The sequence below is a fragment of the Scatophagus argus genome, chromosome 12 (assembly GCF_020382885.2).
Source record: "Scatophagus argus isolate fScaArg1 chromosome 12, fScaArg1.pri, whole genome shotgun sequence".
Lineage (NCBI taxonomy): Eukaryota > Metazoa > Chordata > Actinopteri > Scatophagidae > Scatophagus > Scatophagus argus.
The window spans coordinates 18,494,415-18,512,978 of NC_058504.1; the positions used below are offsets into that span (position 1 = coordinate 18,494,415).

The 18,564-nt window shown below is 42.3% G+C and overlaps 2 protein-coding genes across 2 annotated transcripts; one reads left to right on the top strand and one right to left on the bottom strand.

Moving 5' to 3' along the window:
* Positions 1–222: 222 nt before the first annotated feature.
* LOC124068655 (cell surface glycoprotein 1) lies at positions 223–8,092 on the bottom strand. The gene is made up of 3 exons (XM_046407054.1): positions 7,716–8,092; positions 5,078–5,392; positions 223–4,689 (listed from the first exon to the last, which is right to left on the bottom strand). The coding sequence occupies exons 1-3, from the start codon at positions 7,728–7,730 to the stop codon at positions 1,294–1,296; spliced, it is 3,726 nt and encodes a 1,241-aa protein (XP_046263010.1). The 5' UTR covers positions 7,731–8,092; the 3' UTR covers positions 223–1,293.
* Positions 8,093–9,481: 1,389 nt separating this feature from the next.
* On the top strand, positions 9,482–13,941 carry LOC124068693 (charged multivesicular body protein 1b-1-like). The gene is made up of 8 exons (XM_046407109.1): positions 9,482–9,627; positions 10,403–10,500; positions 10,616–10,762; positions 11,968–12,036; positions 12,126–12,233; positions 12,324–12,367; positions 12,777–12,849; positions 13,811–13,941. The coding sequence occupies exons 1-8, from the start codon at positions 9,612–9,614 to the stop codon at positions 13,856–13,858; spliced, it is 603 nt and encodes a 200-aa protein (XP_046263065.1). The 5' UTR covers positions 9,482–9,611; the 3' UTR covers positions 13,859–13,941.
* Positions 13,942–18,564: the final 4,623 nt, after the last annotated feature.

Consider the following 18,564-nt stretch of genomic DNA (forward strand, 5'->3'; position numbering starts at 1 on the left):
TGAGTATTATCTTGGAAAGTCTTGCAAAAATAGATCAATTTTTATTAAATTAAAAGCCTTTGCTTTGACTTAAGGATGTCACATATATTTAGCTACTCATGCATGTCTAACTTTGTGTGCATACAGTATACTGTATGTTTGTTTACTGTGTATTTGTGTGTACTGCATGTGTTGTGCATGCACGCGTGTGTTCTGATGAAAGTACTTCATCTACACACTTGCCCCTTGGTATTTTTTTCTGAATACATCCCTTCAGTAAAGGATTGACAAAGATACATTAAACTGTTCAAGAATCGTAGTACTCACACAGTATTTGGCAGTGAGAGAACAGTCCTAATTTATCCATGCACAACATCAACCACAGGCAAGGTCCACATTCTGAACAAACCCATTAAGAACAACACAGTAAGAACATGAAAAGAGTGTACAAGAATTCAAGAACCTGGAAGTGTGCTTTGTGTGTGTGTGTGTGTGTGTGTGTGTTAGGCATGTCGCGATATACCAGTAGTGATGATAACCTTGATATTAAAAAATGAAATGTCAATATTGTGTTCAAAATACATATATGGTAACATGGTGTAAAAAAGATCCAGTGCAGACATGGGGACTTGAGGATCTTTTATCAATTCATCTTTTTGCCTGTTCACTGTTCATTATGTGTCACTGTTGTCTTCTTGTACACTTTTTGGACGGTTAGAGTTACTGACTCTCTCTGCTCCCTTTGCTCGTATTTTAAGTGTGATTCATTTCCCAAAACAAACAAACAAACAAAAAAGACAAAACACACAATAAACAAAGTTAATGATGAATTTGACTGATATTTTCTTCCCAAAATTTCAATTGATATCACAATCATATAATTATTGTGAATTTTTTTACCACAATAGTAGTAAAAATCTTGTATGATGACAGCCCTCTTGTGTTTGTGTGTGCGTGTGTGTGTGTGTGTGTGTGTGGCATGTGTGTGAATGTCAACAGCACAGTTGGTTTCCTAGGGAGACCAAAGGGCTATGACTCATGCAGTGCATACAGCATTTTCTGGAATTTTAACAATATCGGAAGAATTATTATTTTCCTACAAAGCCCAGATAATTAAATATAATCATGTTAGAACCTTACAGAGTACTCTGGGAGTTTACTGTAAAAATCCACTCAATCCCACCCCCACAGGTCTATTATAGACCAAACAGTTTATCCCTGGATTATATTTCCATTCTCCAGCTCTTTCCTCACGGCAAGCACGTTACCCCTGCTCAGCTGTTGATTTTGTGTAATTACGTTCATGTTTGGGTGTTAGACTAGTCCAGTCTGCGTGTGCAGGTGTAAGGGGTATGGTTGGTAAAGCAGAGCTGATCCCCCTTGGGGTATGTAGTAGCTGCAGTAGCTGGGTTCTGCTAAATAGGGGGCACTGTGCTCGGCAAGGTATGGGGCAGGCTGATAGAAGCATGTCACATGATCTGTATTGGGAATGATGTTCTGCTCTCCTAGAACCTTCAGTGCCAGCACTGTGATCATGTTCAGTGTCTGACGCCTCTCGTGTCCCATCAGACACACTGTGCTGTCATCTACCACACGACGCAGCGTCATCAGGTACTGGTATTTGCTTCTCTCCTCACCAATAAAGTGGTTCTTCAAGTAGGACAGGATCTTCCTCTGCTGCTCCTGCACGTCAGGGAAATCAATGAAAAAGCGAGAGCACATATAGCGCTCCAGGGTCTTTATCTGAGTCTCACTGGCTGGTCGGTAGTCCCTCACCAACAGGTTGCTGTATTTTAACAAGCCACCACCTCGAATCTCCTCGGGGTTCCTGGTAGCAATTAGACGGTAGCGCAGGTGGTCCATGGCTGCCTCAAAGTCACCATACATGCTCTCTGCCAGGACCTCGACAGCAGGGACCGAGCCAGGATGCTTGCTTTGTTCAGGCATGTCTCTGGTTACCTTCGGGACCTCTTTGTGCTCAGGCACAGAGCTGGATGCTTCATCTGCTTTTAGGCTGGCAGATTCTCGTGGGCATCCAGGCTGAGATGGAGGCAGCACATGTGAGGTGGAGCTCGGGATTGCGATTGGAAATGAAACAGGCTCCACAACCCCAGGCAAGGATGAGATATAATCTTCTTCCTTTTCATCCTCCAACTGTAAGAGAGGGATTCCTGGCTGAGGGGAAGACCCTTTAATCTGTTCCTCACTGTCTGTGTTCGCTATCAAAGGATCCATGTCAGAAGATACCTGAGGTACAAGGTCCTCTGACTCCACCGGGGGAGTAAGACAGAGGAGGGGAGGGCTGAGGCAGGGGGAAGGAGGGCTTAGACAGAGTGGAGGAGGGCTGAGGCTGAGCATAGGAGGGGTCAGATAAGAAGGTGAGCTGAGGCAGGAAGAGGTAGGGCTGAAACTCAAGGGTGGAGAGCCTAAACTGGTCGCAGGGCTGATGGTAGTCAGCATTGGAGATGAGAGGCAGTGAGACGGCGGGGTTAGACATGGAGGAGGGCTGAAGCTCGGTGGCGAGGGAGTAAAGCAGGGAGGGGAGAGACTTAGTGTGGGAGGGGTGAGGCAGGAAACAGGAGGGGTCACATAGTGGGAGGAGGAGGAGGGTGAACTAAGTGTGGCCTCCTGTGAGCTGCCATTTGGATGATTCAAGTCTATCTTTTGGGTCCTGTTGACATCTTCATCCTTGAGCTCAGTGTCTGAGGTGTGTACTGATTCTTGGGTGTTTGAGCTAGACACATCAGTGAATGAAACTAACATGTCCACTGACTCAAGAGGCTCTGACTGACTGGATGTGCCGACAGTTTCAGTATGAGAGGACTGAATTTCTTCATCAAAAGCCACATGTGTGGATGTCAACACCTTTTGGTTCTGAGTACTACTCTCACATGAACTTTCTGTGATTAGCTGAGAAGATGACGGCTCTTGAGGTAAAGAAGACACAGCAGAGGGGGAGATTATATCAGGGGCCGGATCAGGAACTGAGGTACGGTCTAGGTTTGAAGCCAGGTTACTGAAAGGGTTGGCTTCAGGCTCAGGGTTTATTTTAGTGGAGACACTAGTTGTTGGGGCAGTTGCAGGGTCTGAACAGGAAGCTGTTGGCTTGGGGTTAAACGCTATTTCAGGTTCAGGACTAGTGCAGGGATTTGGAGTTGGACAGGGTGGTATGACGGGTCCACTTTCAGTAACTGGACTGGGGTAATGACTGGGGGTACCCTTCCTACACATCCTCCTGGGGGGTTTGGGAGAGGAGTGTTTGAGCACCACCATGTGAGATATTCTATCTGAGGTCTTACAAGAGGGAGGAGAGGAGGTCTTTTTGTCAGAAACAAGGCTGGGTGGTGCAGGTAAAGTATCCTGAGTATCTGGAGGGCTGAACACATCAAGTGTGTTAGCTGTTTTATCTGAGTTATCTATGTGTAGAGTGTTGTGAATCTCCAGTGTATCCTGTGTGCCAGTAGGCTGTGTGTTGTGAAGCGTAGCAGATGTGGAAGAAGTGGGGCAGGAACAATCAATACCCTGTGTGTTGTCTATGTTTTTTGCCTTTGATGCTAAAACCTCTTCTGTCAGTTCACTTATTTCTGTGTTGTTTTCCCTCTCTGCTTGCTCCCCTGTCTCTGCTTCTGTTGTTTTTTCATCTGCTAATTGTTTCTCTATCTTTGCATGTGAAGATGTGATGGAGTCTGAAACAGACACATTTTGTATTTTATCGTTCTCATTGCTTCTCTGATCCTCACTGAAAAACTTAGTTAAGTCAGTACTGTGCAGTTCTTCTGCCAGTTTTAGAAGCTCTGTGTGGGTTTTGTTTGAGGTTTTTGGCAGCTCGGACTGTCCCATCTGCTCTGTGACTTCTTTCTGTTCATCAGGGGGTTTTGTGTATTCAGATTGTTTTTTATGGGAAGCGAGGTCTTTCTGATTTGAATTTGCTGGTTGCTGGCCATCACAGGGCTGAGTTTGTTCGGTCTGTTCTACCTTTGTGGAGCACTTGGTTTTGTCTGAGAGCTCTGGCTCATGTCTGAGTTCAGTCTGAGTTGGAGGTGCAGCTTCCTCAGAGGTTTGCTTCCTTTCTGACAAAAGGTTTGGAGATGCCTGGTCAGAGAAGTCTGTCTCATTCAAGTCTTCTCTGCGCCCTGACATTTCTTTCAACTCCGTAGGCGTATTCTCTTTTTCATCTTTTTCAACTTTGCAGTGTTTTGTCTGTTTTGAAAGTTCAGTTTCTTGTGAAAGTTTTGTCTGATTCTCCTTTTCATGCACCTCATCACTCTGTTGCGTCTGGGCAAGCTGAGCCCCCTCTTTGCTGGATGAGTCTCTATCAGTAGACTTCTCTGTTTCTGGAGAGGTGGCCTGTTTGAGGTGAGAGGGAGAGTCTTTATTCTGATTCTCTGGAGGCTGGTCCTTAAGATCAACAGTGTTATTTTTTTGCTGTGAATCCTGCTGCATATAGGACTCCAGGAGACGATCCAGAATGATCTGGAAGGAGTCAACACTGAACTCAAACTGCCTCCTCAGCGCACTTACAAATTTGAGCTCGAGGTTTTTGCCACTGTTGTTTGAGAGTGAGATGAGGCTCCATCGATCGTATTCACTAAAGACCTTGACCATTTTCTGGACATAAGCCTCCTTCATTGTAGCATTGCTGATTCGCTCCTTATTGACCCCAGCAGGTAGACAGTCCAACAAGCAGCCCAGCACTGACTCCTTGATCACCTGGGAGGAGAGCAGGTCAATAACATGACAGCTACAACAAGTAACCGCAATTTTCCTTGCATTATAGAAATGATTAATGTGATGCTCTTGTGGTTTAGTTTTCTGTTTAACACAATTACAAATATTTAAAAAATATATCACTATTGATTTAGCCTCATGGCTTAATGCTCTACAATTTAATTGTGGGTAGCATTACAATAACATCATTATCAATTTCGCATCTGAAAAAAATGCTGCAACACCCTTGAGATAGTAGACATTCAGTGTTACACTCAAGGATAATACAGCAGAATGAATGCTTTTCAATGCAGGGGATCGAACCTCAGTTCTCAACTCTTCTTACACTGACTTGCTTCCTTTTCCTAACCAAACAGAACAGTAATCATACCTGGAACTCCTCCTGACTGGGCAACTCCACTCCAAAGATGATATCCAGGTCTTTGTAACTTGTTCCGTTGTCTCGGACAAGGACGTGGCTGGCTGTGGACCCATTCAGACGAACATCTCTTACTGCGATTCCCTGCTTCTGGAGCCTGGCCCGCACGGCTATGATGATGTCTCGAGGACGCAGCTCCAACGTGGGAAAGTTCCCACGGCCGTGGATTGGAACCACCTCCGACAAGACCTGATGGAGAACCTCCACCTGCTCAGCGTTCAGGCTGTGAAAACGCTGACTGTTTTTGGTTTCAGACATGCTGTTGCCCTGAAGGGAGGGATGGAGGACAACAATGGGAGTTTATTACAACTTTCCAACAAACTGTGCTATGTGTTAAACTCTCTGGCACTTTGCCTCACATACACTCACTTAGCACACGCTCACACTCATATGCACACTCCCTGCCAGTCTGCTGTCTGCAACTCGCAGCTTCACTGACAGCTTTTCCTCAATGCTAATGTAACTGCTGTGTTGACAAGCTGACACACGGAGCGATGCACATAAATGTGCCTTGCATAAATATTCTTGCCCTGCTCAATCAGATCACAACAAGTAATGAGGACATGTTTGGCATTACATTATTCAGCACATATTTTGTTAAATATATCAATTAGTCCCTTTATTTACACTTCATCTCAATAAAAACAATAATTACATAGAATAAAAACGTACTATACTTAATCATTGGGTAAAAATGATAATAATAATAATAATAACATTTAAATGTGGCCTAAATCTTTGTTTATTGATAGTTTCCACAAGAGGAGCATGGGTTAAGATGAATGAGTCATCACCAGCCGACTGCATTAATCACACCGACGTCATTAATTAAAGACCCACATCTGTTTTTGTGTCCGTGTGTGCAGCACATGATGTGAAAACGTTACAAACACTGACTACCACACACATTCATGTGAGCACGCGCAAGCTTGTATACGACATTTTTGTAACACAAATTGTAACACAAATTGGCACAGAGCAGGATTTAATATAAGCCAATTATTTTTGTTTGGCTCTCACATGTGTAATCCTCCTGACAGTTACGCACACGCAGCCCCTGCATCCAGACGCCATCGATCAATCCCTACAAACTAGACATATTCTTCAATAAACCAAACAACAGTTGGCAAAGAGTCAGTCAGAAGAAACTCTGTTATGTGACTGAGTGTGTGATTGTGGTTGCACATGGAAAGTGTTTCAGCGGGTGAGTGCTCATGTCTGAGTGTGCAACTGTGGTTCTTAGCAGCCCATTATGATCTATTGTTTGCGTTAATCAATAGATGTCACTTAGTGCTACAGCTGAATGCTGCTGATTGCTATGATTTGTCAGTACTAGCAGGGTAAACATTTGGATACTACTGAGCAGTAATGGGATGCTCCCTGTTAGCAGTTTGTCAGATATCAGAGGGCTATACTTTGTAACAACCACAAACAATTTATTATAGGGAGTCTTTATAAATCTAATTTATGTTGTACACAAACACTGCAGCATCTGTGGAGCAACAAAAGATAAACTCTTCGCTCATTCAAAAAAAAAAAAAGAAGAAATGAGCATGCTTACCAGAAGACCAATGAGATGAGAACACAAAGTTCCTCAAAAACTGCAGTGGGTGAAACATCTGTCTGAGCCACATTTTAGCAAGACAAATTTCAACTTGCAAAAATAACAACAGAATACACTGATCATACACACAAGGAAACAATGTGTTTGGGAGGCGGACAGGCACTGCAGGACTGTTTTCCAGCTAGCCCGTGTACCTCCCCCTCCCCTTTTGCACTCTTCTGCAAACTTGCAGCCTGAGTGACTCATCCAGGCGTATCAGCTCAGCTCACACATAATCTACAGCCTCTGAAAAGCCAACAAATCAGAGGGTCTCAAACACACTGGAATAAATCCAAAACAAACATAAACAGTGATTCTCTGCAAACTAAGGTTGCCATCACCGGTGCAAATTACACAAAGAAGTATAAAGGGAAAAAATCTCTCCAGTGGATAGAAAACTCTCGATAAAGCCAGAGTAGTCCTACAAGATTAATGCAGGCCTATATCTGTAAATAACCTTTTTTCTCTTTCATTCACTTAAACGATTATGAGCCCATGAACTCTGGTTTAACAACTCAGTATTAGTTGTATTAGGCTACTCTGCAAAATGTATTGGCAACATACTGGCCAGAAAATTTGTATAAATTCTATAAATTTTGAAAATGTTAGAACTAAACTTGCCCCGACAGTTTGCTGTTTTATTTCCCATTAAAATGACCAGCAATTGAATGTCATAGTTTATCTTATGTACTGTTTCACAGTCCATCACTGCCTAACACTCATTGGAACTGATCCAGAGTCTTGCTGAGTTTCACTCTAACATGGCAGTCTAAACTCTAATCATCTAATCACGCACTTGCTTACTCCTGAGATACCAGGTGAGGGAAATTAAGCGCATGTAAGTTGCCTGGCAGGATAAAGGGCAGATGTGACTGTCAGGATTAAAAACACACACACATTAGCCTAGATACCTGTGTGTATATTCCATCACCTTCATAATTCACAGTGAAGTGAATTATCCAACTTGACAGAACTGCGGATTCTTACCTGTTGCTGCGACATTTCACGGAGCGATTGGCTCCTGGCTCGATAGTAGAATTAAATCTTGAGTATCCAGCGAGCTTCAGGTCCGGGGAGTCTGCGTGTGTTGTACGTGGGTTTGTTTTTCTTTTTGAAGTCCCTACCCACTCCGGTTAGGCTAAGTGCTGATGCTGCTCTGACCCTTGTAAGGCATACGAGGCTAGAATCTGTGCGCGAGTTCATCCGGGCGCTGTCCAGGAGCTCGCGTGGTGCTGAAATGAAGACAGAAATGAGTCCTCGCGCTCTTGTTTTCTCCTCCGGACGCTCGGAGCGTAACGCAGTTTCCATAGCGACCTGCCGTCATTCAGTTATGACTGGGGCGTGTGTGTGTGTGTGTGCTGGTGTTTGTGTGTGTTTTGCTGGTGGAGTGGTGTGTTGTGGTGGTGGAGCAGGAGTCCGTATTTAAATATAATGTTTGTCCGTTTTAAAAATAGAAGTTTACGAGCTATATCCAGCTAAATGCACACCCTGTGCATTACTGCCACAGTTATCGCAGCCTTTGTTAGTCGACTGTCCCTGCTCTGGCGTGTTTGCCGTAAATGAGAGTTAAATGGACTGAAATCACAGTCATCTTAAATATTACACCGCAGCTGTGCTGGGATTGAGGCCAGGACTTCCATGTTTGGGTTATAATGATAAGCTGGCTAATATTTGGGCCAGTTTTGGGAAACATTTGTAAAAAACACTTCTCATTCACTTCTTCACTCTCCCTGACGCAGGCATCACTGCATCTACCCCTGTATCCATACAGACTATCAGCAGATACAGTATGAGTCATCCATGCTGCTCCCTCCCCTTGACCCAACCATTAATCCCCCCCAAACCCCAGCCCCTTTGGCTGGCCGGTGCACGTACACACCGGAAGCTTGTTTTTTTTTTTTTGTTTTTTTTTTTTTACCTAAAGACAACCGATGATCCTGTTTCTCCTTGTGCTGCATTTTCTTCCATCGACATCAACTAGCCTACTAGTATATTCCTCTATGTTCCCGTCAGGTAACAAACCCGTCCCGACAACCAGTCTCTCCATGCAGAACTCTGCAAAAATAGTTATTAAGCAGATATTAAACATTCGGGTACGAATTTATTAAATAAGGGGGGAAATGACCGAGAGCATTAAGGCAAACAGCGAGTGGCTCAACGGAAAAGGTCAGTTTATTCTTTCAACCACTAAAATGCACAAATGACGTCACTAGACATGTCTCACAACCTAACGATAACCCGGTACAAACTATTTTTAGCCTGCATGGAACTTGTTTAGGCACGCATGCCCGTCCACTTCTTGAACAGTCATGACGTAGGAGGCGCGGGCACGCCATGCAAAATCGTGACCATGTGACGACTGTGAGATGTCATGGTTTAGCATCATGGGTATGAATCCAACCATCGTTACAGCTAATCACTTTATCCAGTAGAGTCGACAAATCACATCACACGAGCCCCCTCTGTCTAATACTGTATTGTTTATTTATAATTAGCCCATATATTAGGTAGATGATACAAAACAAAACTGCTATATCAAGCAAAATTGGGCTTTAGTATATTTTCAGCGTCACTGTGTTGCGCATGCGCGACACAAGTGAGTCCAATTTTCAACGCTTTTCAACCGTAAACGATTTTCAAAACTTCTCCCCTGAATAAATAAGCTCTCTTGAAGCAAACTCCATTTTACAACATTTTGTCTCCAAAACAACTGCGAAACTGCTATGTTTATAATTGCCAAGCAAATGCGGAAGTGAATACAAGTGAAGCCTCTCGGCTCGCTACGTCGACGAATGTGCGCTAGCTTGACAAGTGAAAACAAACAGTTGTGAGTGGCTGGAAGACATGCAGTAGGTTGTGTGTAACCAGAAAGAGACGTTCATCATGTCGAATATGGAGAGTATCTTTTCCTCTGTAGTCTAACATGCAAAACGGGAGTATACGCATAACAGTAGCAGTAGCAGTGGCGTGTATGATATGCAATAGCTTTTCACTTCTGCCCCGTCATGCAATAATGGAAAAAAAAACTAAGATTTGTCGACTAGCGTTTGTTAGCTGGCTTAACTCATTTTATGATTGGTTGGTTGGAAAAGACATTGTCTGTAGTTCTTCCAGCTTTAATGGGACCTTTTGTGTTTTTTGTTTAAGTTACTCATGTCATGGGCAGTAACACATCCTGGTACTATCACAGATGTTTACCAGCAACGGTTTTCTAGTAATATCCTTTATGTAATCATGTTGTTTTTAATGCAGTGCTTACCTTAACATTGAGCCCCTGTATTCACTGACAGAGATGTAGATGTCGCATGGCTTTTACCTGCTATAGCTGTTAATCTGGTATGAATTACCAGGTGTTTTCACTGTGCATTTCGTTGTTAAAATGTATCTTTTGAACGGTTTGAAAACATATTATTTCAGAAAGTTTAGAGTATAATCATTTCAGGGTAAAAAGTCCAAATACGTCTTTCCTTAAGATTCATTCAGTCAGAAGTAGCGTTTGTTAGCTGGCTTAACTCATTTTATGATCCGTTGGTCCAGTTGTTTGGGAATGACAGTTTGTCTGAAATTGGTTGAATTAGCTCAGTCTGGCTGCTTCAGTTTAAATTCATTATATATTTTGAAATTACAATGTATAGCCATTACTAAAATAAACCATCCCTTGACTCACCACTCAGAACATTTATTTAACCTCAAGTTTGCTGCCAAGGAGCTACAGCGCAACTCCAAGAAATGTGACAAAGAGGAAAAGGCAGAAAAAGCTAAAGTGAAGCAGGTTCGTTGTTAAATTGTGAATATATTAGAGAACATGCTCCGGGAACAGGATGGGCTGGGGTGCTGGTATAGCCTGTGATGTTTGTGTGTGTACCCCGCTTTCCTTTGTTTCTCAGGCTATTCAGAAGGGAAATATGGAGGCGGCCAGGATCCATGCAGAGAATGCCATCCGTCAGAAGCATCAGTCCATTAACTTCTTGAGGATGAGTGCACGTGTGGATGCTGTGGCTTCCAGGGTCCAGACTGCTGTCACTATGAACCAGGTCAGGACTGCAGGTCAACGGTTTGTAGAAAGTGTAACCACTGGAAAGCATACCAGACATAAAACTCTGATTGCAAAAAAGTTGTGAACGCTCAGTAAGTGCTTGAAGACTGAGGACACTACTTGTTGAAATTGTGAAAGGTCTTTTTTTTCCCTCCTTTTTTTGCCTGATATACGACCTCAGGTACTGAACAGTCCAGTGTCTCCATTGTCATATTTTGAGCTTCATGATGTGCCACACATTTTCAATGGAAGGCAGGTCTGGACTGCAGGAGGGCCAGTTTAGTGCCTGCATTTTACAGCTTTGAAGCCAAGCTGTTGTAATACATGCAGAATATGGCTCGGCATTTTCTTGCTAAAGGAGCCAGGAAGTCCCTGAAAAAGACATTGTCTGGAGGGCAGCATATGTTTCTTCATGTACCTTCCAGCTTTAATGGGACCTTTACACATGTGTAAGTTACTCATGTCATTTTTTGAAAACATATTATTTCAGAAAGTTTAGAGCTGTAGAGTGTAATCGTTTCAGGGTAAAAAGTCCAAGTATGTCTTTCCTTAAGACTCATTCAGTCAGAAGTTCCACACAAAGGAGAGAGAGGGAGCGAGAGGGAGCAAAAAAAGGCAAGCAGACATCCAAACAAAAAGCCGGCAATTACGTAATGTCATTAGATGTGCTTCAGATTTTAGGCTTTCAGCTTCTCGCTCTTATGAGAGTGTCTCCTTAAATTGCTTTAATTCAGCTTCAGTGTGGGATAGGCATTATTTCATGGAATAGAACTTAATAGTGTGTACAGAAATGGAAGCACAGTGAGATGGTATCACTAAAAAGCACCTCTTAGATCCTCTGTATGCTATTGTAATACTGCTGCCTATCTCATAAAACATTAACACCACAGCTTTAATAATACATTTCTCTATACTAATTTGGTCAATGATTTGTAGGTTGGTCTTGGCATGTTTAATCCTCAGTCAAGAATCATCCTTGAAATATTAAGAATGCTTCTAGGGTGAAAGGTGGTCATGACAAAGTGGTTAGAAAGGTAAAAGTGACACCTAGTGGAAAGATAGGGATACAGCACTTTAAGCCTTGACGTGTGAAGAGCCACCTCCCAGTCTGACTTCAAATGCCATGATTCCATATAGACCAGTAAAAATGAGAAGACTACAGACTTCAACACTTTGTTTTTTGCGGGGTTTGTATTTGTGCAGGTATCCAAGTCCATGTCTGGAGTTGTCAAGTCTATGGATGCTACATTGAAAAGCATGAACTTGGAAAAGGTAAGACAGACACAAACAAAATGAAACAAAATATTTCATTTAAGAGCTTTTAAGATGTTGTTTTGTGTGTCTGATTTTTTTTGCTATAGATATCTACATTGATGGACAAGTTTGAAAACCAATTTGAAACTCTGGATGTGCAGACAGCTCAGATGGAAGACACAATGGGCAAAACCACCACTCTGACAACACCTCAGGTAATAAGCTCTGTCCTTACACAACCAGGGAAAACTCTGCTCCTGTGCCACAATGCATATTTCTGAAATGATTGTTTGGCTGGTCCCCAGAATGAAGTGGACATGCTGTTGCACGAGATGGCTGATGAAGCAGGGTGAGTATGGCCTGTGCATCCAAACTGTTTCAAAACACAAATAACGGCAATAACAACAACAAAAGCACTGGTGAAGGCTAAATATAATGGAGGAAATACAAGACGTCTTGCATTTACTTGTTAAAACAGACAGAGTAATCTTTAAAAATAAATGAGACACTCAGAGTAAATTGTACTAAAAGCTTTATTTAAATATCTTCCTCATAAAAATCTTTGAACAAACCTTGTTTAAAAGGTTTCCTTGTAAATACAAAAAGCCTGTTAAGATTAATGCTACAGTTTAAAGAAGCTGCGTTGGCAGGTCAGAGCAACTTTAATATAACCCGTTTTCTCAATTTTCTTTAAGAGCTGAGCATCTAAGCAGAAAATACACTGATCCTGTGTTTTTTGTTTTTTTATTTATGTAAAGGTTGGATCTTAACCTGGAGCTTCCTTCAGGCCAGACTTCCTCACTTGCTTCAGCTGTGGCATCAACAGAGCAGGTAACGCAGCCACTGTTATCATTGTGCTGTCACAGTTTAGCTGTTTTACATCCCAGAATTCACACATGATCTTTATTGTCTCTGACAGTCTCATTGGTACACATGAAGACAAAAAAGGAAGTTGCAAGTGGTGCTCCTTTCACAACTGAGAGGTGCCTCTTAAACATTCGCTGTATGGAACAGTGGCTGTGGTGCAGGTTCTCACATCGTTGGTCTCATTAAATACTTTTAAACTCCATTCGTTTTGTCAATCAAATTGCAGATCACATTGCATTTAATTGATTGAAAGGTGCTCACCAAATACAGTTTGATTGATTGATTGACTGAGCAAGGTATAAAAAGTATTAAAGTAAAGTATTCACAGAAAATAAGCAGCTTGATGCATTTCTCAATCTGTATGCTCAACATGTTCGAAACAAAAATGTATTTATTTATCTATTTTTTTGCCATAGATGGCTAAAAGACCCAGTGTCTGGGGGAGCTTTGGAACGTCATGGAGAATAATAGCATGACAGAGAAGCAGTATATTCAGTATATTTGGATTATGTGGCAGGAAATGTTTGAGTCATTCCTTAAGATGTTTTGATACGTTTTCCATTATGACAGCTCAACACTGGAATCCACTGTAACCACCATAACTCCAGTTGACTGCAGTCGCTGTTTGTGAAGGACATAACTACAAACTTTATGCGCCTCTGAAGCCTACAAGGGTTGATTGATGCTCTTTACTGCAATTTCTCACGCTGCCCCATTGACTAATTATTTTTTTGACTTGAGGCACTCATCTCAAGAGTTTTCTTTGTTTTGTAACTTCATAGCTGCTAATCTCATAATGAAAATGAAAGAAAGAAGAAAGAGACTTGCTTTGAGAGGCAAATAGTTGTCTCAGAATTTCGGCTGGATGGCATTTCTTTATCTAGAACGTCCTCTTACTGTTGTGTCTATTTTGTTTTGTTACCAGGATGAACTCTCCCAGAGGCTGTCCAGGCTGCGGGACCAGGTGTCATAATGATGTAGAAAAAAGACAAGAACTGGAGGACGGAGAAGAGCAGGAGAAGCAAGAAGAGACGGGGAGAAAAGGTGGAGGATAAACAAAAGATGTGCCATGTGCCTGCGTGCTCTATGCCGTCCTCCGTGTTTCAGGTTGTTAAATATTTCAGAAAATTAAATATTTCCGTCCTTTTCTTAACTGTATCATTCAGAGTTCTTCCATATTAATGGTCAATTATGCACTTAAAGCTAAAATATAATATATAATATATATAAATATATATAATTATATATTAGTTGGGCAATATCACTACTGTACTGGTATCTTTATTTTAAGTTGTCATACCTTTTTCTGAAAAAAATTGTGTTGTTTAGTATCTAATAGTACCTCAATCCAATATAAATTATGTAAAAAAGAGAATTATATTTATTTATTTCTGTATATATTTATTTATTTATTGCCTGGATGTTGAGCATGCTGAGATTGTAACTGTTATGCATGACTGAGGATATGGGGATGTCTACTATTATTACTTTGTCTGTTTATAGTTTGGCTTTACTTTCTCTGTTTTACCCAAAAGAGGGCGTGTTGTAAATGTTTGCCTCAAGCATACTTTGGAGAAAGGTGGAATATTGTTGATTTTCTGCGTGTAGTGGTAACTGTTGACCACACCCATCAACAGTCATTAAAAAAGTATTTTAACATGTTTTACTTGTCACATTTTATTGCGGCGCTTCTGGCAGACTATGCATCCCTGCCTTCCTCCCTGTTCCTCCCTTTTTCCATCTTACCCCATCTTACCCCTAATCCAACAGGGAACAGATGAGAGGTCAAAGGTGTCACCTGTAGAGGAAGTGGCCTTCTGCCGTTCGCATGCCAGCGCCTCATTACACACACACACACATACACACTCACACAACACACCATATTGGGGAGTGGGGGGTGGGGAAGACTCAGCTGGGAGCCATTACAGGTGCTGTCCAAGCACACACAAATATCTATCTCTGAACACGCCCGCAACCCCACAGCTTCCAGAGTGGCACTCAGCCACCTCTGACCTTTTTTGCGTCCTTCCTAATCATCATCAGTACATACTTAACTACATTCACAATCATCATCAGTGCCCCCAGACTGACACAAGTCTCTATTTTCCCTATTATGCACATACTTCTTCAAGTCCTCTGATGTTAGAGTTATCCAAGAAAACACTGACCCCAGTGATCCAACAGCTGTCAGTCATTTCTTTCAGGAGTTAGATCACCTGAAATGAAAATTCCATGTCCCTAAGCTGTCAGAGCCACAAAATCTATTTGGTAAGTTTTGTTTTAAATCTATTTTTTAACCCTCACTGACCATCCTTTTCAGTATGATTAAAGCTGGGGGATTTTTAAACCCCTGTTTTTCTCCCCGCTTCATGCATCTCAACATATGTGTAGAGATGTTTTTTCCAGATGTGTTGGAAACAGGTCCCGTATGAGTAAACCTGTGTTTGTATATGTGTGCGTGAGTCAGGTGTCGATGCCTATTCCTGTTGTTCCCTTCTCCTAGAGGAGTGGGACTTGCTGACAGGCAGGGATCTGCAGGGCTGGTGGTCCCCATGATTGACCTGTCTGTTTCTGCATGGGGGGGGGGGGGGGGGGGGGGCTTCTCAGCCACACACACACATGCTAGTTGGTGAAAACTAATTACAGCAAGGGTTGGTTAGACTGGTTAGACTCATTAGCTGTTAGCTGAGCTGTTACTCATGAGCTGGGATCAGCAGGAAAGACAGATGTTGCTAAAGCCCTGTGTCGTATCTCAAAAATAAACTTTAATACAAAAACATTCTCAGATTTTAACTTCTCACAGGAGATGATGTTGTTATTTATCATATGTATTGTAGTATTGTATATATAGTACAAATGATAATTTATCAGAATATGTGTATTAATTGTTTTTGGTGTTTATATTCTTTGTGTTAAATGTTAAGTTGCTTTGTGGTCACACTTCAGCCCTTTTTTGTTACAGGGTATCACTGGTTGCGAGTGTAAACAATGAAGAGTCTCAGCATCTATTTAATGTGGAGTTTGAGATGGCAAAGTTTCAATGAGGTTGCACAGGCTCCTTTTTCTGTCCTCTTTTTCCTCTCATGGTCTTCTTTCCCCTCCTCAACCTTCCATTTGAAATATTCTATTACTATGCGTGAAGGGTCAGGTCAAACACAGGAAGCTGAGCTGATTGGTTCTACTCGGATATCGATGGACATGTGTGACCAATCGCTGCTGCCCAGGGCTTTCCCCAGCCTCCATCTGCTGTGGCTGGTGCTGATAAGTGTGTGTCTAATCGTTCCAGCCCAAGGGTCTCCACAGTTTCCACTCACCTCTTGACCATAGCTTCCTGTCAGATGTGTTAATGCTGCTTTTAATCAAGTTTTACTGTCTCTCTCACACACACACACACGCACCAATACAGCTGGCCCTATCCATCCCTGCTCAGCAGAGCACGCTTCATTAAGATTTCACCTCACCCCATCACCCACCCTGATATCTCTTACAGTCAAACAAACCAGGAACACAGACATGCAACCTTGTCTTTTACTGTGAATGCAGTATGGAATATGTGACACACTTCATTTTAACATTCTAGTTAATTGCTTCACATTGGACTGTTTCCTCAGACTAAATAAAACAGAGTTCATGTTTACACCAAGCTGTCACACGTTCTGCTAGCCTAATTAGCAGCTTGGCAAAAAACAATTGTCTCATGTTCCCACCAGGATGAACTGCAACAGCTCCTTTAACATATCATCTCGCACCATCAGGTCAAAATGTTTTTTATTTTATTTCTATTATTATAACACTTTGGTTTATGACTACATATCTGCAAAGATGGCATTCCCATTTGCACATTAACACGCTAAACTAAGATGGCAAACATGGTTAACATGAAGGGTAAGCATCAGAATGGTAGCAGTTAGTATGTTGACGTTAGCATGTAGCACAAAGCACGGCTGTGCCTGAGTGGGCCCCTCAGAGAAGCAAGTGTGGACTCTGCGGCTGTTTATGTATTTCAGATATTTCAGTGCGTTTTATTTTTGTGAATATTGTGTGCTACCTCATAGCAACTCAGTATTTAATATTAGCTGTGCCCTTAGCATGTAACATCTTGATTTATTTCTCTTGGAATATGTATACAATATATTCAATTGTAAATTGCAGTCAAATGACTTGTGGTTGTATTTAGTTGTTCTTGTAACCTACAAACTGTCACTGTCAGTACTGTGTCTCACTCGGGTCATTGTGTAAATTGACTCTAGACAAGGCAGTGAAGTTTAAGGGGTTAATAAGGCGCTACTCTTCAGTTGTTGACAAGATGACAATCTCCTGATAATGACAGAAACAGGAAGAGAGGAGATCTATGGATAGGATTTATACCTCTGGAATTATCTAATTATTATACCAGTGGATGTTACTGTTAGGAGTCTGTGTGTGTGCATGTGTGTGTGTGTGCGTGTGTGTGTGTGTGTGGCGCATCTGGTAAAACACTCTGCAGGCCTGCTGTTAGTCACACTCCTGCGTCTCAAATTGAATTAGCGTTGACAGCGCACAGCGCCAGCCGCGTGTATATGTGTGTGCATTGGGGGCACTAGCTGTTGGCAAGTTGTTCGTGTGTGTGTGTGTGTATGTGTGTGTGTGTATGAAACAGAAAAAGAAAGAGGGCCTTCCCTCCCTGAAATCAATTAAGTGAGTATAGGTTTGTAGTTGTGCGGGTGAGGGGGGAACATCCTGTAGAGGGCAGCCCAGACAGACAGCACCATCTGGGGCAGCAGGCGGGTCGACCCTGGGTTGAGACATGAAAGAAGCAGGGCAAGGATAGGAGGGGAGGAGAGTACAGGCCAGCGCTAAATCACTGTTTTCTCTCTACTCTGTACCCTCAGCCAAGACTCTCATCTGCCATCCGATACATCAGCTACGGAGCATCATTCTCACTCAATCACTCTCCATTTCTTTCCTTATTTTCCCCTCTCTTTGCTGTGTCTGTCCCAGGAGTGATAACCTGTCATACACAGGAAACAAAAAGAAGTAAGAGCGATATATTCTTCTGTCAGAGATAGGGGCAAAGAGAAAAAGAATATCTCACATCTCTTGTTCCAAAAGGGTTGATTTATGGGTTCGTATTAAATAAAACCAATGCCAGAGAGTGCCTCTCTCTTGCTCTCGCCCTTTCTCTCGCTTTCACACACACACACACACATGCACCTGTAAAATCCCCAATAGGTTCCTCAGACAGGGGAAGGAATTAGCACGCACACACACACACTCTCTCTCTTGTAAGGTGTGTGTGGGGGTGGGGGGGGCTCTTGGTCCGACGTGATGGACAGCCAGGGTCAGAGTGTGTGTCGTGTTTGTTGCTCATGACCTGAGTGCTGACAGCCCTCATCCAGTCACTCTGCATCCACAAAGCTCCATTCGTCCAATCCACTGAACAAAAAGGCTAAAGGAAATGAATTTCATTGAGAGGCCGTAGCAAAACAGGATCATTTGTGTGAAATGCTCAGGGATGGCAGGGATGGGGGAAGCATATCAGATCTTCTGATCAGATAAAATTCATTCATATTAATACATATTATATCATTATTACTACACATATACAGTATTAGATAAATACATAGATACTTCACTGATTCTGAAGGAAATTCAGTATTATCATGTAAACTGTATTAATGTGAAAGCCAGTGGAGATTT